Source organism: Schistocerca gregaria, chromosome 4, assembly GCF_023897955.1.
Source record: "Schistocerca gregaria isolate iqSchGreg1 chromosome 4, iqSchGreg1.2, whole genome shotgun sequence".
In the NCBI taxonomy this organism is placed as follows: Eukaryota; Metazoa; Arthropoda; class Insecta; order Orthoptera; family Acrididae; genus Schistocerca; species Schistocerca gregaria.
In genome coordinates this window covers 430,964,704-430,983,262 of record NC_064923.1, presented here as the reverse complement: position 1 = coordinate 430,983,262, position 18,559 = coordinate 430,964,704, and the positions used below count along the sequence as shown (strand labels likewise).

At 45.9% G+C, this 18,559-nt stretch overlaps 1 protein-coding gene across 4 annotated transcripts in view; it reads right to left on the bottom strand.

The window, feature by feature from the left end:
* Window positions 1-18,559, bottom strand: part of LOC126268147 (ETS-like protein pointed) — a 739,728-nt gene that overhangs the window by 406,925 nt on the left and 314,244 nt on the right. For 2 of the 4 annotated variants that reach the window (XM_049973679.1, XM_049973681.1), the window contains exon 4: window positions 15,929-15,982. The exons of the other annotated variants lie outside the window; for them this stretch is intronic. In XM_049973679.1, coding sequence (XP_049829636.1) covers window positions 15,929-15,982 — 54 coding nt within the window. The remainder of the gene's footprint in view (window positions 1-15,928; window positions 15,983-18,559) is intronic. 4 annotated transcript variants of the gene reach the window in all.

Genomic DNA, 18,559 nt, shown 5'->3' with positions numbered 1-18,559 from the left:
CGATACAGGACGGTCAATGTTGTTTGTGGATGACGTTCCGTATGTGCTCAATTGGTGACAGATCTGGCGATCGAGCAGGCCAAGGCAGTATGTCGACACACTGTCGAGCATGTTTGTTTACAAAGCGGTATGTTGAATAGTGTTATATTGTTGGAAAACACCCCCTGCAATGCTGCTCATTAATGGCAGCTCAACAGGTCGACTCACATGATTGACGTACCAATTTGCAGTCACCGTGCGTTGGATACCCATGACAGTGCTTCTGCTGTCATAGGATATCATAGCCCAGACCACAACTCCAAGTGTAGGTCCATTATGTCTAGCACGCAGACAGGTTGGTTGCATATTCCCATTTGCACCGAGGCAGAACCATATTTTATCAAAAAATATAACAGGTCTCCCAACCTAACCTCCAATGAGCTCTCGCTTGACACCACCGAAGTGGCAAATGGCGATGGTCATTCAAACTCAGTGAACTGTTGATAATGGCGTCTCTGTCGCCTTAAAGGCATTCTGGACTAATATTAAGTCACCACGTCTAATCTCAAAAGTAACTAACGCTCACGACCGTTACAGCGTGTATTTAGAGCAAACCTGATTTTCATCCTCATAGTGGCGCTACTAACGCCACTAGTTACGCTACTGGCGCGAAATCTGAACAGGCATCATCTTTCATTAGTGTGGAAACACGCCTACCAACTTTAGTTTATGCCGCATAACTCCTCCTTGGTGTTGCGATTTTTTTCCGTCGGTGATTCCAGTGATCAATGCAGAATGACAGTATTGCAAATTAAGTACATCTGTCATCTTAATTGACGTATATATTTATTATATACAACAAGACCCTAGTCATCCATTCCTTAACGGGTCTCTTACTTCAGTATCCTAGAGACGTCTGGCGAACAACACTATGCAGCCTACCATCTGGAAGAAGTAAACATTTTGTAAATGAAACACACGAACGACATCCAGCACACAAAAACGAAAAAAAAATCATAGTCCATCTCCCTTAATATAAGACTTAAAAGTTTCCAGAATTTACCGGTGCCTCGTCTTCTTCAAGGAGAATAATACTGTGTCAGGACAGTAAACGATAGTGACAGATGCTGCGGGTCATTAACGAGCAGTAGGAACTAGGTTCCCTCGACCTGAGCCCATAGGTCGAACACCCCTTCGACTGTTTCTGCTTCGTTCCACACAGACTTAGGAGCAGCTGAATTAAACGCATCCACCTACCAGCGTGTAGCAATGGGTTTCGACCTGAAGATGATGGGCAAAGCTTTGTGGCATGGACTCCCTAAGATGAAGAGTGCTTTGTTGCAGATACTATGTCAACTAGCGCACAACCTTCACCCACAACGCAAGAAGAATTTACAGAGCTACGTCCAATATACACACACATCGCCAATAGCTTCTCATCTGTTGCCAACAGGGTGATCGAAGGACGAGAGGGAAGAGAGGCGGGGAGACTAAGGAGAGGGGCGGGTCTCTAGAGACAACCACCATTGCTGCTATGTTCCTCAAACCGTTCTGAAATGGACCGTGTTGAAAGTGCAGGTCCCCTGCAGGATGCTGCATAGCCGAACAAAAAGACACACATCTACCTCTATACCTCGCTAGCCATTTTATGGTGTGCAGTTGAGGGTACTTTGGGTATAACTTTCAGTTAGCAATTTTCCTGTTCCATCCACGAATGGTCAGTAGGAAGAACAATTGGTGGTAATCTGTCGTCTCAACCATAATCTCTCTAGTTTTACTTTCACAGTCTTTTCGCTAGATAAATATAGGAGAAATAAATACACCCCTGGAAATGGAAAAAAGAACACATTGACACCGGTGTGTCAGACCCACCATACTTGCTCCGGACACTGCGAGAGGGCTGTACAAGCAATGATCACACGCACGGCACAGAGGACACACCAGGAACCGCGGTGTTGGCCGTCGAATGGCGCTAGCTGCGCAGCATTTGTGCACCGCCGCCGTCAGTGTCAGCCAGTTTGCCGTGCCATACGGAGCTCCATCGCAGTCTTTAACACTGGTAGCATGCCGCGACAGCGTCGACGTGAGCGGTATGTGCAGTTGACGGACTTTGAGCGAGGGCGTATAGTGGGCATGCGGGAGGCCGGGTGGGCGTACCGCCGAATTGCTCAACACGTGGGGCGTGAGGTCTCCACAGTACATCGATGTTGTCGCCAGTGGTCGGCGGAAGATGCACGTGCCCGTCGACCTGGGACCGGACCGCAGCGACGCACGGATGCACGCCAAGACCGTAGGATCCTACGCAGTGCCGTAGGGGACCGCACCGCCACTTCCCAGCAAATTATGGACACAGTTGCTCCTGGGGTATCGGCGAGGACCATTCGCAGCCGTCTCCATGAAGCTGGGCTACGGTCCCGCACACCGTTAGGCCGTCTTCCGCTCACGCCCCAACATCGTGCAGCCCGCCTCCAGTGGTGTCGCGACAGGCGTGAATGGAGGGACGAATGGAGACGTGTCGTCTTCAGCGATGAGAGTCGCTTCTGCCTTGGTGCCAATGATGGTCGTATGCGTGTTTGGCGCCGTGCAGGTGAGCGCCACAATCAGGACTGCATACGACCGAGGCACACAGGGCCAACACCCGGCATCATGGTGTGGGGAGCGATCTCCTACACTGGCCGTACACCTCTGGTGATCGTCGAGGGGACACTGAATAGTGCACGGTACATCCAAACCGTCATCGAACCCATCGTTCTACTATTCCTAGACCGGCAAGGGAACTTGCTGTTCCAACAGGACAATGCACGTCCGCATGTATCCCGTGTCACCCAACGTGCTCTAGAAGGTGTAAGTCAACTACCCTGGCCAGCAAGATCTCCGGATCTGTCCCCCATTGAGCATGTTTGGGACTGGATGAAGCGTCGTCTCACGCGGTCTGCACGTCCAGCACGAACGCTGGTCCAACTGAGGCGCCAGGTGGAAATGGCATGGCAAGCCGTTCCACAGGACTACATCCAGCATCTCTACGATCGTCTCCATGGGAGAATAGCAGCCTGCATTGCTGCGAAAGGTGGATATACACTGTACTAGTGCCGACATTGTGTATGTTCTGTTGCCTGTGTCTATGTGCCTGTGGTTCTGTCAGTGTGATCATGTGATGTATCTGACCCCAGGAATGTGTCAATAAAGTTTCCCCTTCCTGGAACAATGAATTCACGGTGTTCTTATTTCAATTTCCAGGAGTGTATATATTCACGACTCTTCTAGGAACGTACGCTCTCGGAATTTTGACGGTAACTCACATAATGATGCACAACGCCTCTCTCTTAACGTCTGCTACTGCAGTTGGTGAGAATCACCGTGAGGATTTCTCAGTTACTAAAAAAATAAACAACCTGTAACGAAACGCGCTGCTGTTCTTTGGATCACCTATCTATTCGTTCTCCATCCTATCTGGTACGGATCCCAGACTGACGAACAATATTCAGGCACTGGTCGAGCGAGTGTTTTGTAAGTTATCTCCTTCGTGAGTCGATTATACTTCTCGAGGATTGTTCCAATGTATTTCAGTCCAGCATTGGCCTTACCTGCAATTACTTTAATGTGGATATTCCACTTTAAATTGCTGATTATATATACTCCTTGATATTTAATGGATGTGACTGCTTCCAATGGTTATTCTGCAATCGTTTAACCAAACAAGAATAGGACTTCCTGTCTATTTACACGTAATGTGTTACATTTGTTGATGTTGAGGGATAACTGCCCATACCTGAACCAAGTGTCGAACATCTGCACCTCTTCCTTCCTGCATTCTACTCAAATCGGTAGCGTTGCGAGTTCTCTGTGTACAACAGCAACATTCGTGAAAATCCTAGTCATCTAGAAGCTCATTTATATACATATTGTGAACGGTACTGCTTCCATAACACTTCACTGGAGTACGACCGGAGTGACTTATGTCTGAAAGTTTCTCTCCTTTGACAATGACACGCTGTGTTCGGTTTGCCAGGAACTCTTCAGTCCAGTCACAAGGATGGTCTGATATTCCGTGCGCTCTTATTCACAAAGTGGCAGTGTGGAACTGTACGGACCGCCTTCTGTAAGTCAGTAACGTGGCATTAACCTCGGCGCTGGTATATGTGCTGTTTTCTGGGTCTCGTGTTAGAGTAGAGCGTGATGGGTTTCACACGATCGTTGTTTTCGGAATCCATGATGATTCCTATAGGGAAGATTTTCGGTCTCAAGAAATGTCGTAATACCCGAGCACTAACAGTTTCCAAAATTCTACTAAATATTGTCAGCAACATAAGCCTATCGTTTTGTGCATCTGTTCGACAATCATTCTTGAAAATGATAATGACTGCACTTCTTCGAATCACTAGGAAAGCTTTGCTCCTCCACCGATCTGTGGTAAACTGCTACTAGAAGAGAAGCATATTACATCGGACGGAATACCTATAGGATTCTACATAGCCTTTCATCTGTTTCGGATCTTTCTGCATCTCTCGGTGGTGAGAGACGAAGGCAGATGTATCAGGGCCTGCGTTTCATGCCGTGTGAACATTCCCCACACGACAATACCTGTACCATGGAGTCCTATTGGCAAGCTAGATGTATTGACTCATGAGATTTTCAATGTAGTCGCACCGTGGTAATAAATGTGTGCTGCACCTAGTCAGACCAAGTCACCTTTTTCCATATCTTGGCACCTCCAATGGCGGTGTTACTGCGTTCATATTACCTCCGTCCTGTGATGTGCGTAACCAGAAATGCACAGTTGGGGCGATCGCTTCAGTGCGTGATATGGAGGTGGTGGCTCAGAGTAACGTAGCAGGGTATTGATTGATTGTTACGGTTGTTTTTGTTGTTGTTGTTGTCTCCAGAGTTGTATTGGTGAGTGACTTGCTGCATTGTGTTGTGCCATTCCGCAGGTCCAGTCGACGGCGAACCCTGTCAACAGATTGGTGTTGACAGCAGCTGTTTAATCTTCTAGTACGACCTTTAGACTATAACACGAGGAAGCCCCAGTGCTCGCAGGGATTCAAAGTTGTCCCACGCATCGGGGACTTATGATCTGGTAGCAATGGCGCATGTTCCATCCTGCGCACGACTAATGAAGCGTCGAAAGCTAGTACAAGGTCTGCCGATATCCCTAGCATCACGTGACACACCGAATATTCCCAATCGCCGAGGAGCGTCCCCCCTCCCCCTCCCCCTCCCCTCCAACCCCCCCCCCCCCCCCCGCCGGCAACTCTTAACTCTCGTGCCCAACCAAAATTGGTCTGTCTAAATAGCCATCTTTCATTGATGACTGCCTTACTTTCTGGTAGAGTAGTGGTTAATTAAACAAAACACGAAACAGTGAAACAAAATGAGTCTGGAAACGGATGTATACTTTGTTGTAATGAAATCCAATGGAAGTTCACTACTCCAAAAGCAGTACCTTTTTATATGAACGGTTATTATCAAAGTTGTAAGACTGTAGATAAGTTACAAGATTCCTTAGTTCCTAAAATATAATCGAAAGTCCTCTCCAAGATATATCAGTTTTGTCAATTTGGAGTTTTTCAGTAGATAAGGTCAGTGGCTGGGTGTAAGCGAATGCTCCGCAATATCCTTTCTTCCAGAAGTGCTAGTTCTGGAGGTATCTCCCGTAAAGTCTGGAAAATAGCAGAGGGGGAACTGCCGGAAGTGAAGATGTAAGGGTGGGTAGCGAGTCGGGGCTGGATAGTTCAGTCAATGCAGCGTTTGACGTGGAAGGCAAAAGTCCCGGGTTTCTGTCACAGCCTGGCACACTGTTTGAATATAATATCGCACTGAGAGGAACTGCACTCCAGCAGAGAGGCGCGGCACAACGCCGATCTATTTAGTACGCCGCATGTGAATTGCAGTGGCGCGAGAATACGTAGTAAATTTTATAAGTCGTTCAGCAACCTCAGAATAAAATGGATGAAAGTAACGGGAATGTGATAATACTTTCTTAGTTACGTGAGGATGAAGACTATAAATTTGTGTGTGAACGTCGGTGACCTTGGAAAGAAAAGTGATGCGAGGACATAGCACCAAACTGGAAACACAGACTTTGAACATACCAGAGCCAAAAGAATTACCAGGCACGAGAGCTGGAGTAATGTGAATATTTTAATTAAAAACCTATTGATGGTACCTTACCCCTGGTATCTATCGGAAAAAGTATACGATTACAGACTTAACAGAGCCCGAGGAGTTCCACAAAACGCTTTTGGGATACTGTGCCAAATGAACACGTAGAGAACTTGAGTCTTACCACATCTTTCTTGCATTATTTTCTAACCCATGATATAGCGTTGTTAGCCAATGACGAGACTGAAGATATACAATTACGATACCTTCCTCAAATAGGAGGCAATTTCGTAAATAATGCTATCCAGATACGGGATAGATTCAAAGATTATTTCAATTTCGCGTAAGACAGTTTGATCTGGAAAAACGGCAAGGTAAAAAGGAATGTCGTCGAAGAGAAAATAACTAGCAAAAATATAATACTTAGCATGTACTAATTAAAAAAAGGAGACCTAATAGTCCGTTTCCCAAAATAAAAAGAAAGTAATTTGTAGGTATTCGTAAGTGTTGCTTACTCCCATTTCCTTGCCAATTTCTTTCCAGGTGTTTCTTTTTCTGGTACTATTCATGTAATGATCATTTTGAAGGTCATAACTCTGGATATCCAGTTAACTTTTCCTCGTCTTACGCCATTTTGGTAACCAAACTTTTGTTTCGCAGGTCAAAACAATTAAGATTTGAATAACGTGCAGTGTCGCGTCACTTACCGTACTAGCGAAAACAGACCTACGCGACGCCGCACGGGGTGTAACAGTCGGCCGTGCAGTACGTTCTTCTCATACGTTTTCATATAAACAGTACTCGGTCGCGTCGTGCCATGGGCCTGTGCTGCTGTCTTACCTTTAATCTACCCAGAACTTTCAGTGCTAACACGGTTTGCAGGTATGAACATTTGAAGGTAATAAAGGGAATAGACGTGAACCCTGAACTGAGATTTGTGGAACTTCTGTTTGCACCACTGAACTTTACTTAACTCAATGCAAACAATGTTTCTGGTATGCGGGGCAACGCAACTTTTGGTGTAATTACACCTATCAGAAGAATGTCACAGGCTAGTTTTGTAGCTGTCAGAAAGCAGGGCCCAAAGGTAGCAGTGTTGTGTGGTGTGGTGTGGTGTGCACGCCTTCGCTCCTCAGCGGCTTGACGCAAAAACGCCTGGGGCAGTCGGGCTGCAGCGGCGAGTAAATCACATCTGGCTGGCCGATAGCGCGCCACAGTTCCTAACTCAGTCAGCGCCTCGCGCCGCCACGAAATACGCCGACAGGCGCCGGATAACGGCCTCTAGCGCCCACGGCCTACCCTCTTTTTTTCCGGCCCCTCCTGACACCGCTATCAGATCAGCCCCTGGTGGAATAGCTGTTAGAATGAAATGTGAAACCAGCCCGACGTGTGTTTTTCTCGGCAGTGGTAATTTGGACGCGGCCCGCCTGTACGTCACGCATAATGACGTGTCCCCCGGCCTACAGACAAATAGAGGCACACCGCAGAGAGCCGGGGCCCGCTTGCGGTGGCGAGCAGCCCGTAATTAAAACATACGTCTGCTCTGCAGTTTTGCTGTAACTTATCGCGAAGACCGCACTTGTGTGTTCGCAAATCAGAGAACGTCTCTCAGTTAAAAGTTTGTGAGGTGTTGTACTTGGGACCGCTGGTTACCGTGCGCTAAATAAGTTTAACATTAGATCGTACGTCGCTTCTGACAGCGGAATATTCAACATTCTCTGTAATTTTCCAGTCCGACTAAATCGCAAGATAATGTTTTTAACGGTCAAGATATTGATCGAAGAACAAAGAACTTTTAGTAATCCAGAACATTGTTACTAAGAACCAAAACAAAATAAATACCTACCGAAAACTTTTTAGGATTAAAGCCTGTCTGTTAAGGGCACCGAACACTTCAACCACGGAGCCGGCTGTACTTGCAAAACTCGCGTTTCTCGAATGTGTGTGCACTGCATAACGTGGAAATTCTTACAGCTACTGCGACCGTAAATATGTAAATGAAGCAAAGCTACTTCCGCGTCGTAAGTGCTAGTGAAGCCGAAGTGATATCTGCTGTTCGCCAGTCTCCAGTCTGCAAAAATGACTTGAGTAGTTGTGAAGTTAAACTTCGCACGCGACACTGATTGCAGGATTCGCTTGACTGTTTCGTCAATCGTATTCCGTCAGACTTTGTGACATTACTGTCACATATAGCTATGTCATATATACTCATTTTAGGACCAGCATTGTATTGTATCGTATGGAACTGGGGACCTAGAAACGACGGAGAGGCTTCGTCCCCGCCATAGCCCTCAGTAGTTCACAACCCCGCAACAGGCTACAGCAGTCCACTCCACTCCCCCCCCCCCCCCCCCCCCACACACACACACACACACACCGAACCCAGGGTTATTGTGCGGTTCGGCCCTCAGTGTAAGCCCCGCGGGAACGTCTCACACCAGACGAGTGTAACCCCAATGTTTGCGTGGTAGAGTAATTATGGCGTACGCGTACGTGGAGAAAGTGTGTGCGCAGCACTCACCGACATAGTGTAACCGAGGCGGAATAAGGGGCAGATGGAAAACCGCCTTAAAAACCATCCACAGGCTGACCGGCATACCGGACCTCGAGACTAATCCGCCGGGCGGATTCCAGCCGATCGCAGGTTCGTGTGCGTCCTTAGGTTAGTTGGGTTTAAGTAGTTCTAAGTTCAGGGGATTGATGACATCCGAATTTAAGTCCCATAGTGCTTAGAGCCATTTGAACCATTTTTGATTCGTGCCGGAGACCGATGCGCCTTCTCGCCCGGGAAGCAGTGCGTTACACCGCACGGCTAACCGGGCGGGCCAGGGCCAGCATACTTCTCAATCGCGTAGTGATCTTTTGGACTGTGAGTGGGGGAAAAAAATGCTTCGCTTTCGGCTGGCGTGCCCGTTGTAGCGACAGAGAGCCTTCGGTAAACTCACTTCGTCAACCGCGCTCGCAGTGTGTGTGGCCCAGAGTTGGCGTCAGTCTGAACGCATCACACCATCGAGCTTGTGAGCCGGCGAACGTCATCAAGGCGGGCAACGATGTCCTGTCAGCCTCGCCACACCTTGGCGGTAAGGTAGGTACAGGTTTAAAGTTGGACAGGGAGAAGGAACGTTTTTCTGTGAGTCGAGGACGGAGGTTCGAGCCACAAGGTCGGAGATAGAAGGTATCTGACGACCATCTGTGGCTATTTTGCAGCACTCTGCTGTTAAGCGTTCACATTCCGCAGTAGCGCGATCCAGAATCTTAGCAGTTCCCTTCTCATACGTTTTGAATGTACAGCCGAGGTTCCTGATGTAGCTCCAATTTGAACTTGGATTTGTAAATCTTGCAACAGCGAGCTGCACAAAGATATGCTGGCACTGTAGCCTCCATGCAGTTTTCCTTCCATAGTATTCCTCCCACAGTGTTAGTCTTTTCTATTTTGTACACCCAATAAGAGGTTCACTTGATTTTATTTCACTGCTAATTTCTGTCTAGTATTTGCGTCTTTTACGACGAAATAATATCCTGCGAAAGGCAGGTTAATTATTAATTTTATTTCAGTTAAGAGAAAAAAAATTATAAAATGACTCATCTCGTCCATCTTTAGAGTAAATAAATATTTCGTTCAAAAAAGACCTGACTTCGATTACAGGATCCTTAACAGCATTCCTGGTTAGGTAGTCTAAAGATAGTCTGGTACACTATCAAGTTGTGCTTTGCGATGTTGGTGCTCTTTTGCGTGCAGTGTCCACATAAACGAGATGACATCGTTGTTGCACTAGGTGCAATACAAACAGTTTGAGCATTCGCGCTCTACCACCTATTCAGAGACTTCAATTTAATAACTCCCTTCAACTTCTTCGAGTTTGTTCCTTAATTGTCCCACTAAAATCATGGTACTTAAACAGAGGATACAATGCTCTCTTGCGAAGCAGAGATGACAGACTTCGAATCCCACCTCGGTTAAGGTTGTGTATTTTTAAATGGGGTATTACTTACTGTGCCTATCCTAAAGTAATGACATAACAGAAATTATTATTGTTGTTGTGCATATGGTAGCTGGAGATTTCTTAGAGACTATATAATATAATGATTGTGGATAGTCTCTAGTCCCTAACATAACATATAGTCCCTAACATAAAGGGTGTTACAAAAAGGTACGCCCAAACTTTCAGGAAACATTCCTCACACACAAAGAAAGAAAATAGGTTATGTGGACATGTGTCCAGAAACGCTTACTTTCCATGTTAGAGCTCATTTTATTACTTCTCTTCAAATCACATTAATCATGGAATGGAAACACGCAGCAACAGAACGCACCAGCGTGACTTCAAAGACTTTGTTACAGGAAATGTTCAAAATGTCCTCCGATAGCGAGGATACATGCATCCGCCCTCCGTCGCATGGAATCCCTAATGCGCTGATGCAGCCCTGGAGAATGGCGTATTGTATCACAGCCGTCCACAATACGAGCACGAAGAGTCTCTACATTTGGTACCGGGGTTGCGTAGACAAGAGCTTTCAAATGCCCCCATAAATGAAAGTCAAGAGGGTTGAGGTGAGGAGAGCGTGGAGGCCATGGAATTGGTCCGCCTCTACCAACCCATCGGTCACCGAATCTGTTGTTGAGAAGCATACGAACACTTCGACTGAAATGTGCAGGAGCTCCATCGAGCATGAACCACGTGTTGTGTCGTAGTTGTAAAGGAACATGTTCTAGCAGCACAGGTGGAGTATCCCGTATGAAATCATGATAACGTGCTCCATTGAGCGTAGGTGGACGAAACTAAAATGAGCTATAACATGGAAATTAAGTGTTTCCGGACACATGTCCACATAATATCTTTTCTTTATTTGCGTGTGAGGAATGTTTCCTGAAAGTTTGGCCGTACCTTTTTGTAACACCCTGTATAGTCCCTAATACATAGTCCCTAATAACTGTATGTTAGAGACTATGCACAATCATTGTGCTTACAGGTCTGATGATAGCACTTTGGAACCCACGAAATATTTCTTGAGACGTTTTATAACCCCCCCCCCCATAACCCTCGACAATCGCTTACCATCAGTACATGAGATCTGCTTGGTCTTGGTGACGTATTTGTTAAGAGGAAACGCGAATGTACAACCACAGCTAAACCAAAACTAAACCAAAACTTGGGCAGCTTTAGAAGGGTTGAAATATCCCTGATGAATTTGTTATTCAGATGACCAGTCCACGTTCGGAGTCATTGAGCTCTTTTGTGCTGTTACTGCTCCTCTCGCGACGTCTAGCAGTCAGTTCAGAATTACTTAGGTGTGTCCGGATACTTTTGATCAGACAGTGTGCGGCAGCAGCGCCATGAGACCACGGACAGAGCACGCCCCGCACGCGCAGGTGTGCGCCAGCGTGGCGGCGCAGAACGGGAGCTAGGCGCGGCCCGCGAGCTGGCCGCTCCAGGGTTTCCGGCGCCGCTAACGGCAGCGCTTCCTGCCGCAGAAACCGAGAGTTGCGCTGCTCTTGCTCACAGCACGCCACGCGACCGCTCGCGTCTCGGCTGCCAGCGCGCACTCGTCCGCGTTTCCGTACGCCGCACAGGTCGTACTTTTGTCACCCTACAGGGGCCTTCACTATGACGACTACAGTGCTCAAGCCAGGACTTGGTGACGCAGTTACTTCAAATCACAGCTTAACATCTAAGTTTGCCCTTTACTGATGGTTTATAGTTTTTTCCCCCCCGTGCACTAAGCATACGTCTAAAGACAGTATATTGTCTCGAAAAGCGGAGGTCACCGGTGCGAGTCCCTCCTCATGCACTGGTGAAGGTATCAAAATTTGAAGTGTACAGTTAATAATAATAATAATAATAATAATAATAGTGGTGATGGTGGTACGGGATTCAACAGGGTGGTTATTAGTCCCTTTACCTTAATAATCAACGAACGATTAATGTACAGTCACTCGGGTCAATACTGATAGATAGAAGATAAAATGACAAAAACATAACGATGAACTATGAGTCTTGTTAAAAGAAGATATAGTGAAGGTGAAGGTTGAATAGGGGTAGGAAGTGGGTGACAAAGGTTCTCCCCGCTCCCAATACGATTTGGGGAGGAATGTATAGCCCGTGATATTCCCTCTTTCTGCCTCCTCCGTACAGATACCAGAAGAGGATAAACGAAACGAAAAGAGTAACTCTGTGTATTATGGGTGATATGGACGAATAACATGTAGATAAGCATAGGTTTCAAATTAAAGGAAATAAGATTTGGACTTTACGCCCGGGGCCACAGGTGGGACTGTATAGTAATTCCGTGAGTAAGAAGAAAATACTGAAGACCGCAGCCCCTCCGCCCCCTCCCCCTTCCATCATCATTTTCTGGAGCAAAAGAAAATACCAAAAGCAGGAGGTTTGGTTCAAATGGCTCTGAGCACTATGCGACTTAACTTCTGAGGTCATCAGTCGCCTAGAACTTAGGTTAGTTAGGTTTAATTAGTTCTAAAGACATCACACACATCCATTCCCGAGGCAGAATTCGAACCTGCGACAGTAGCGGTCGCTCGGCTCTCTCTCTCTCTCTCTCTCTCTCTCTCTCTCTCTCTCTCTCTCTCTCTCTCTCTCTCTCTCTGTGTGTGTGTGTGTGTGTGTGTGTGTGTGTGTGTGTGTGTGTGTGTGAGAGAGAGAGAGAGAGAGAGAGCAAGGAAGTCGTATGGCAAGTCGGCCAGCAAAAGCCTTGGGGTAGATTCAGCCGCGTAATTGGGAAGGCTTCCCCTCCTCGCGCACATTGACACCTTCCCTTCGCAAATTGCTGGTGACTGTGACGAAAGCGTATGGCGCTCTTTTGTCGCGTCTGTGTTACTGCTGACAGTGTGAAGGAAGGGCAGACAGTCTCGTCTGCTCCAATACGACCAAGGAGCTTCCGAGCTTAGCCTTTCCTTCCGATGCACGGATACCATCAACAGCGTCGGATGTCCTCATTCCACAATACTGCCGAGAGGTCTGGAATTTAACCGAGGATACTTACTGGCGCAATCTCTGATAAGCAGCACCTATGCACCACCTATCCTCTCTTCACCAGCCACATATGGGCAATGATAATTCTTCCCTCCGCCAAGATTCGAATCTGCCACCTCCGAGTCAAATGGTTCAAATGTCTCTCAGCACTATGGGACTTAGCATGTGAGGTCATCAGTCCCCTAGAACTTAGAACTACTTAAACCTAACTAACCTAAGGACATCACACACATCCATGCCCGAGGCAGGTTTCGAACCTGCGACCGGATTGGTCCCGCGGTTCCAGACCGAAGCGCCTAGAACCGCTCGGCCACATCGGCCGGCACCTCAAAGTCGATTAAAAACTTACTCTTCATTCACGTAACTCTCTGTAATACTACTAAAACCAATCCAGTCGAATCCCAAGATGACTGGTTCAGTGAGATCACGTACAGTTCTTCCCCCACCTTACTAAAACACGTTAATGCTTCATCTAGAATGACCTCACCAGCAACGGGACACTTGTTCATAACACAGTGTATTATTTTAAAACAAGGGCTCTTTCTTTCATGACAGCACTTTAATGTGTAGTTCGAAACAGTGCTCATCGCAGATAGAATGCGGTCCCTGCATGGCTATCCTGGTGAAAAGTCCATCGGCGAACGACGCAACGCAAGATCAGCAATGAGCGACGTCAGGCAGATTGTACTCTTACGTCTTGTGTACGTGCCTCTTTTTTAATTGTTCGGTTTCTCCTCTTCCGTAGTACACCAACTTTCGTTCGCTTTGTACCAGACGCTGAGAAAGTGTCGAATGCGACTATCTCTTTGTCTCTCTGTCTCTTCTACCTACTTTTTTTATTTATGTATCTTGCAGGAAAATATACATCAACTACTATTGTCTGCAGTGTATTATGTATGGAGCGCTTGTAGAGGACTGACAGTATACATCTTATTAGGAACATTCATCGGCTGTGTCAGCTGTATTAAATTACCGTCGCTGATACAACCTGGGACTAATAAATCAAAATAATATTGCATCTGAATCTACAGAGTGGCACTGCAGGCTGTTATGATTAAGGTTAATCCGAAACTCCGCTGCGCTTAACTACTACAGATCACAATAAGGTACTACCGTTTATTGATTAATTCTCACCTTATCCTCTTACTCCTTTCCCTTACCAGAAGTAATCCATGGTCAGTTAGCCACGGATCCGTCAAGGGAACATGTTTCAATACAAAATGAAACAGACAAACAGCCAGGTGGAAAGAATATACAGTAGTGTCGATTGCCGTATGTGGGGTTTAACGTACATGGCACACTCATGACAACGAAATCTAACGAAACAAAACCGAGATTACATCTATTCTACGTGAATAACATTACGAACTAGTCAAAAGATTTTCAACCTATTTTAGATTCTTCAGTTCCAGTGCACTCAATAAAATACTATCTTGTAATCACTTAATGCAAATACAACATCACTGATGGAGCTCATTTTATTGACTAGGAACGAAGTACTTACGTCGACGATGGCAAAAGTGCATTTTTTTCGGTATTCCTGATATAGCCGACCAACAAAAAGCGAAAGAACTATCACCATTTCCGATACAATCGATAATGTTCAGAGCTAAAAAAAATTTTAAAAATTAAAATAAAAAAAAAAGAGTGGAGTGAGAAAGTTTGACAAGAAAATGAAGGCAAAATCAAATGTGCTCGTGCCCAAGTCATCAGCGTAACGTTTCAGATGAATGTACGCAATAAAAGTTTTCCTTCAGTTTTTAGGAGTTTACCATATGTATTGAACACGAGGACGTACTCGTAATTTGGTGCTCATAACCGAATTTTTTAAATCACCTACCTATAACAGTATGCTCTCGTATAACTACTGAAGTAAATTAATTCTAAGCTGTTGCCAACATTCGTAATAGTGTGTCAGTATTACCTTATTTCTTTTCAACTGAGGTTTTACTACAGAAATCAAACTGAAAAATCATACTTTTTTATTTATCTTTGTACACCTAGCTGGATTTTCCTTAATATTCCTCATGTATACTAAACTGGTGTCTTGCAGTCACTTTTCACGGTGTTTCTTGAACATTTATTTATCCCATTGTATCCTGTCACTTAAAATTTGAACTCAGCTGCACTCATCCTTATAAAGATTCTTACATAACTTATGCAATATTACCACCTACACGATACTACCTCTATCACCGTCACTATTTCCACTATTATTAATAATAATTAGAAAAAGTAATTATTTCTAAGGTTTTCTGTTTGTTTGAAGAGTAGAGGTCCATAAAAAAATCAAGATTCGGTGTCAAGAAAGAGAGGCTCGTTTTACCACCAAAAAAATTAATCGTCCTGTTTACCGGATAAAGGACTTGCTGAAGTTTTAAGTGCAATATAGAGAAGTTCACTGAGATGTCGGCATGCGTTCGTATACGGCCACAGAGTTTGGAAACTCCTTGGGAGTGGGCAACAATCTTTTTCCGTGAGACGACTTTAGAGGAATGTTGAGAATCTAGTAGTAGGGGGGGGGGGGGGGGGGGGGAGGGAGGGACTTTGCCCTAGTGAACGGCGGAGAGATCGCCAGCTGCGTCGCCCGTGGGCCGAATCGCCAGCGGAGCGCCATCGGCCGCAAGTGGTGCGGAACCCGCCCAAACTCCATTACGTTGCTAATTGCGTGTGGAGAGACGTGGAGGAGAGGGATAAAAAAATGTCTCCGTCGCCGTCTGCGATATTGCGTTAGCCGCTGAGGACAGACAAACAGAATTACCAGTCGCGAGCAAACTTAATAAACGGGGCGCAGGGGTTAATTGTATTGCTCTTAAAAGCCCCCGGGAGGAGCCGTGGGCGCCCGAGCTTTTACCTACCTTTTAATTGTTGCACGCCACCGCTTTGGTAGGGGCCACGCCGCGAGTTCTCCCCTGCAACAAGCCAATCACAGAGGGCGTTAGAGCGCCACCGGCCAATGGCAGGCCGGGCAAGGGACACACACACAGACAGAGTATCCGGCGAGCGAAGAAAACACGTAGAGGGTGGAAGCGACCCACGAGACTCAAAGCCTGCTAACAAATTCATCGGTGATGACTCCTCGAATGGATGTCTTCCGTATCGCCTACTTCCCCATCACTCGGAGGAAAAAGTGTTTTACTTTACGCACACAACCACTACGAAACTGTTCTCCAGAACGCTCCTTCAGGAGTCAAAGTCAAAAATCCAGCCACAAAAGAAAATACATAGTTATTTCGGATAAAAGAACCTCCCTATACAGAACGTTACTTAATGATTAAAATGAAAAAAATACACACTTTTAATACTTAACGATGCATGGCCGTATTAGAGTGCTCGAATGCATAGAGAAAAATCTGGGATATTTCAGTTAACGACAGGCTGGTCGTCTGGTTTTGTAAGATTCCAACATCTACATCCATGGGATTACTTCAGATCTCTATGTTCAGTGCATGGCCGGGGAAAATCGATAACGCTACGAGTCGTTTCCTTTCTTGTTGCATTTATCTAGTTACAGAGTGGGTGGGAATAAGACATTCTGTAAGCTTCGCTTTTATACATCTATATTGGCCTTAGGTGAAGTACACAATCGAGGTTGCAGCATAGTTTCACAGACAATATGGATATTTAAAATTACATAGTAACCTTTTGAGAAAGTCAGTTGCCGTTCTTCTGACAACTCCCATTGAGCCGTGGCGGCTCGTTTCACCTCCCCCTATCGATAGCTTCTAACTGGCGTCTCAATAGGTGACAGTATAATCACTCTGCCGTCAGTCGTAAATGCTGGTTGACCAAACCTACCAGTAAGAAAGCTAGCAGCTGCCTCTTAATAGCTTCGATGTCTTCCTTTAATCCGACCCTACAGAGGTCGGAAATACTCTAGCAGTATTGGAGAATGGACACGCTCTCGTTTATGGAAACGCTACGTTTTTCTAGAATTCCCCTAATCAACTGAAGTCAACAATTCGCCTTCCCTACAACCGGTCTAAACTGCGTTCCATTGCATGTCCCTTTGCAAAGTTACTTCTAGATATTTAGTAGATGTAACGGTGTCGACAGCACAGCGCTACAACTATATTCGAAGAGTACAAGATTGTTTTGCCTGCTCATCTGCAATACCTTACATTTTTCTACATTTAGAGCAAGGTATTCGTCACACGGAATAGATATTAGCTCACCTTGCATCCTCTTACAGTTACTCAACAACGCAACTGCCATATCGCTGCTCAATCTATCTGTCAGATAGTTTGTGTGTATAAAGAACAAGAGCAGTGCTATCAAACTTCGCTGGGACGCTCCTCACTGTACCCTTGTCTCTGATGAACACACACAGTCCAAGACAAAGTACTGGTTTCTGCGGTTAAATGTTTTCACAAGACTCTCACAGCCAGAGAGCCTATTTCCATATGATTGAACCTTCCTTAACAGTTTGCAGTAGGGCTCTATGTCAAACGTTTTCTGGAAATCTAGGAATCTCCCTCTTTCCGTTCATCCATGATTCTTAGGACATCTTACGAGAAAACTACGTCCATGCGTTTTCATCGCCACATAAGTGGACATATTTTCAAATGGCTAGCTACGTTTAATTTGTGACTTTTTTTCGTTTAGAATCGGAAGGACATTACAGTACTTTGTCACAAGTGCCGCGTTCCTGCTACGACATTCTTTTTATCAGACCTGAAAAAAGTAGGTCTGTTTCACAATGTTACTACCGCAACAGCGAGGCCCTTGCAGGTACTGAAGATGCAGGTTGCGGAAGTGAAGTAACAGGAAGCCAACAACGATAACACGACTTCTCGGTCGTCTGGCGTGTGGCGACACATCTCCGCTAACGAACACACTCTGCCCAGCGAGTGGTAAGACTCTACGCAACGTTTCCGCTACGTGGCCGTCACAACTGCCGACAAGTGTGTCCTACAATCACATTTGCAGTTCCATCACAAGGGAACACCTCCGACAGACTAACGAAATGCCTGCTGCGAGTTTCACACTGTTGACAAATTGATACGTCTAAGGAAAACATCGTCTGAGTGAAGATACGACCAAAGCGTCAGACTGCTTGCGGAGCTAAACGAAATAAGTCAACATCGTGATGGTGATGAAGCAGCCAATCGAGGTAAGTTCGCAACTACATTCCTGATAACCATAGCGTGCGTCATAATTCAGATTTAAACTGCAAATTTGTAGACGGTGTGTGAGCGTTGTTGTTCGTCGCGGTTCAAGCTACGATGCTGAACAGTAACATACGTATATTACCCAACAATTATATATTGTTAATGGAAGCGACAGGAGAGCTATTTGGAATGCTCGAAAAAATATAAGAGAAATATGTTGTGGTGCCACTGCCAGACACCACACTTGCTAGGTGGTAACCTTTAAATAGGCCGCGGTCCGTTAGTGTATGTCGGACCCGCGTGTCGCCACTATCAATGATTGAAGACCGAGCGCCGCCACACGGCAGGTCTAGAGAGACTCCCTAGCAGTCGCCCCAG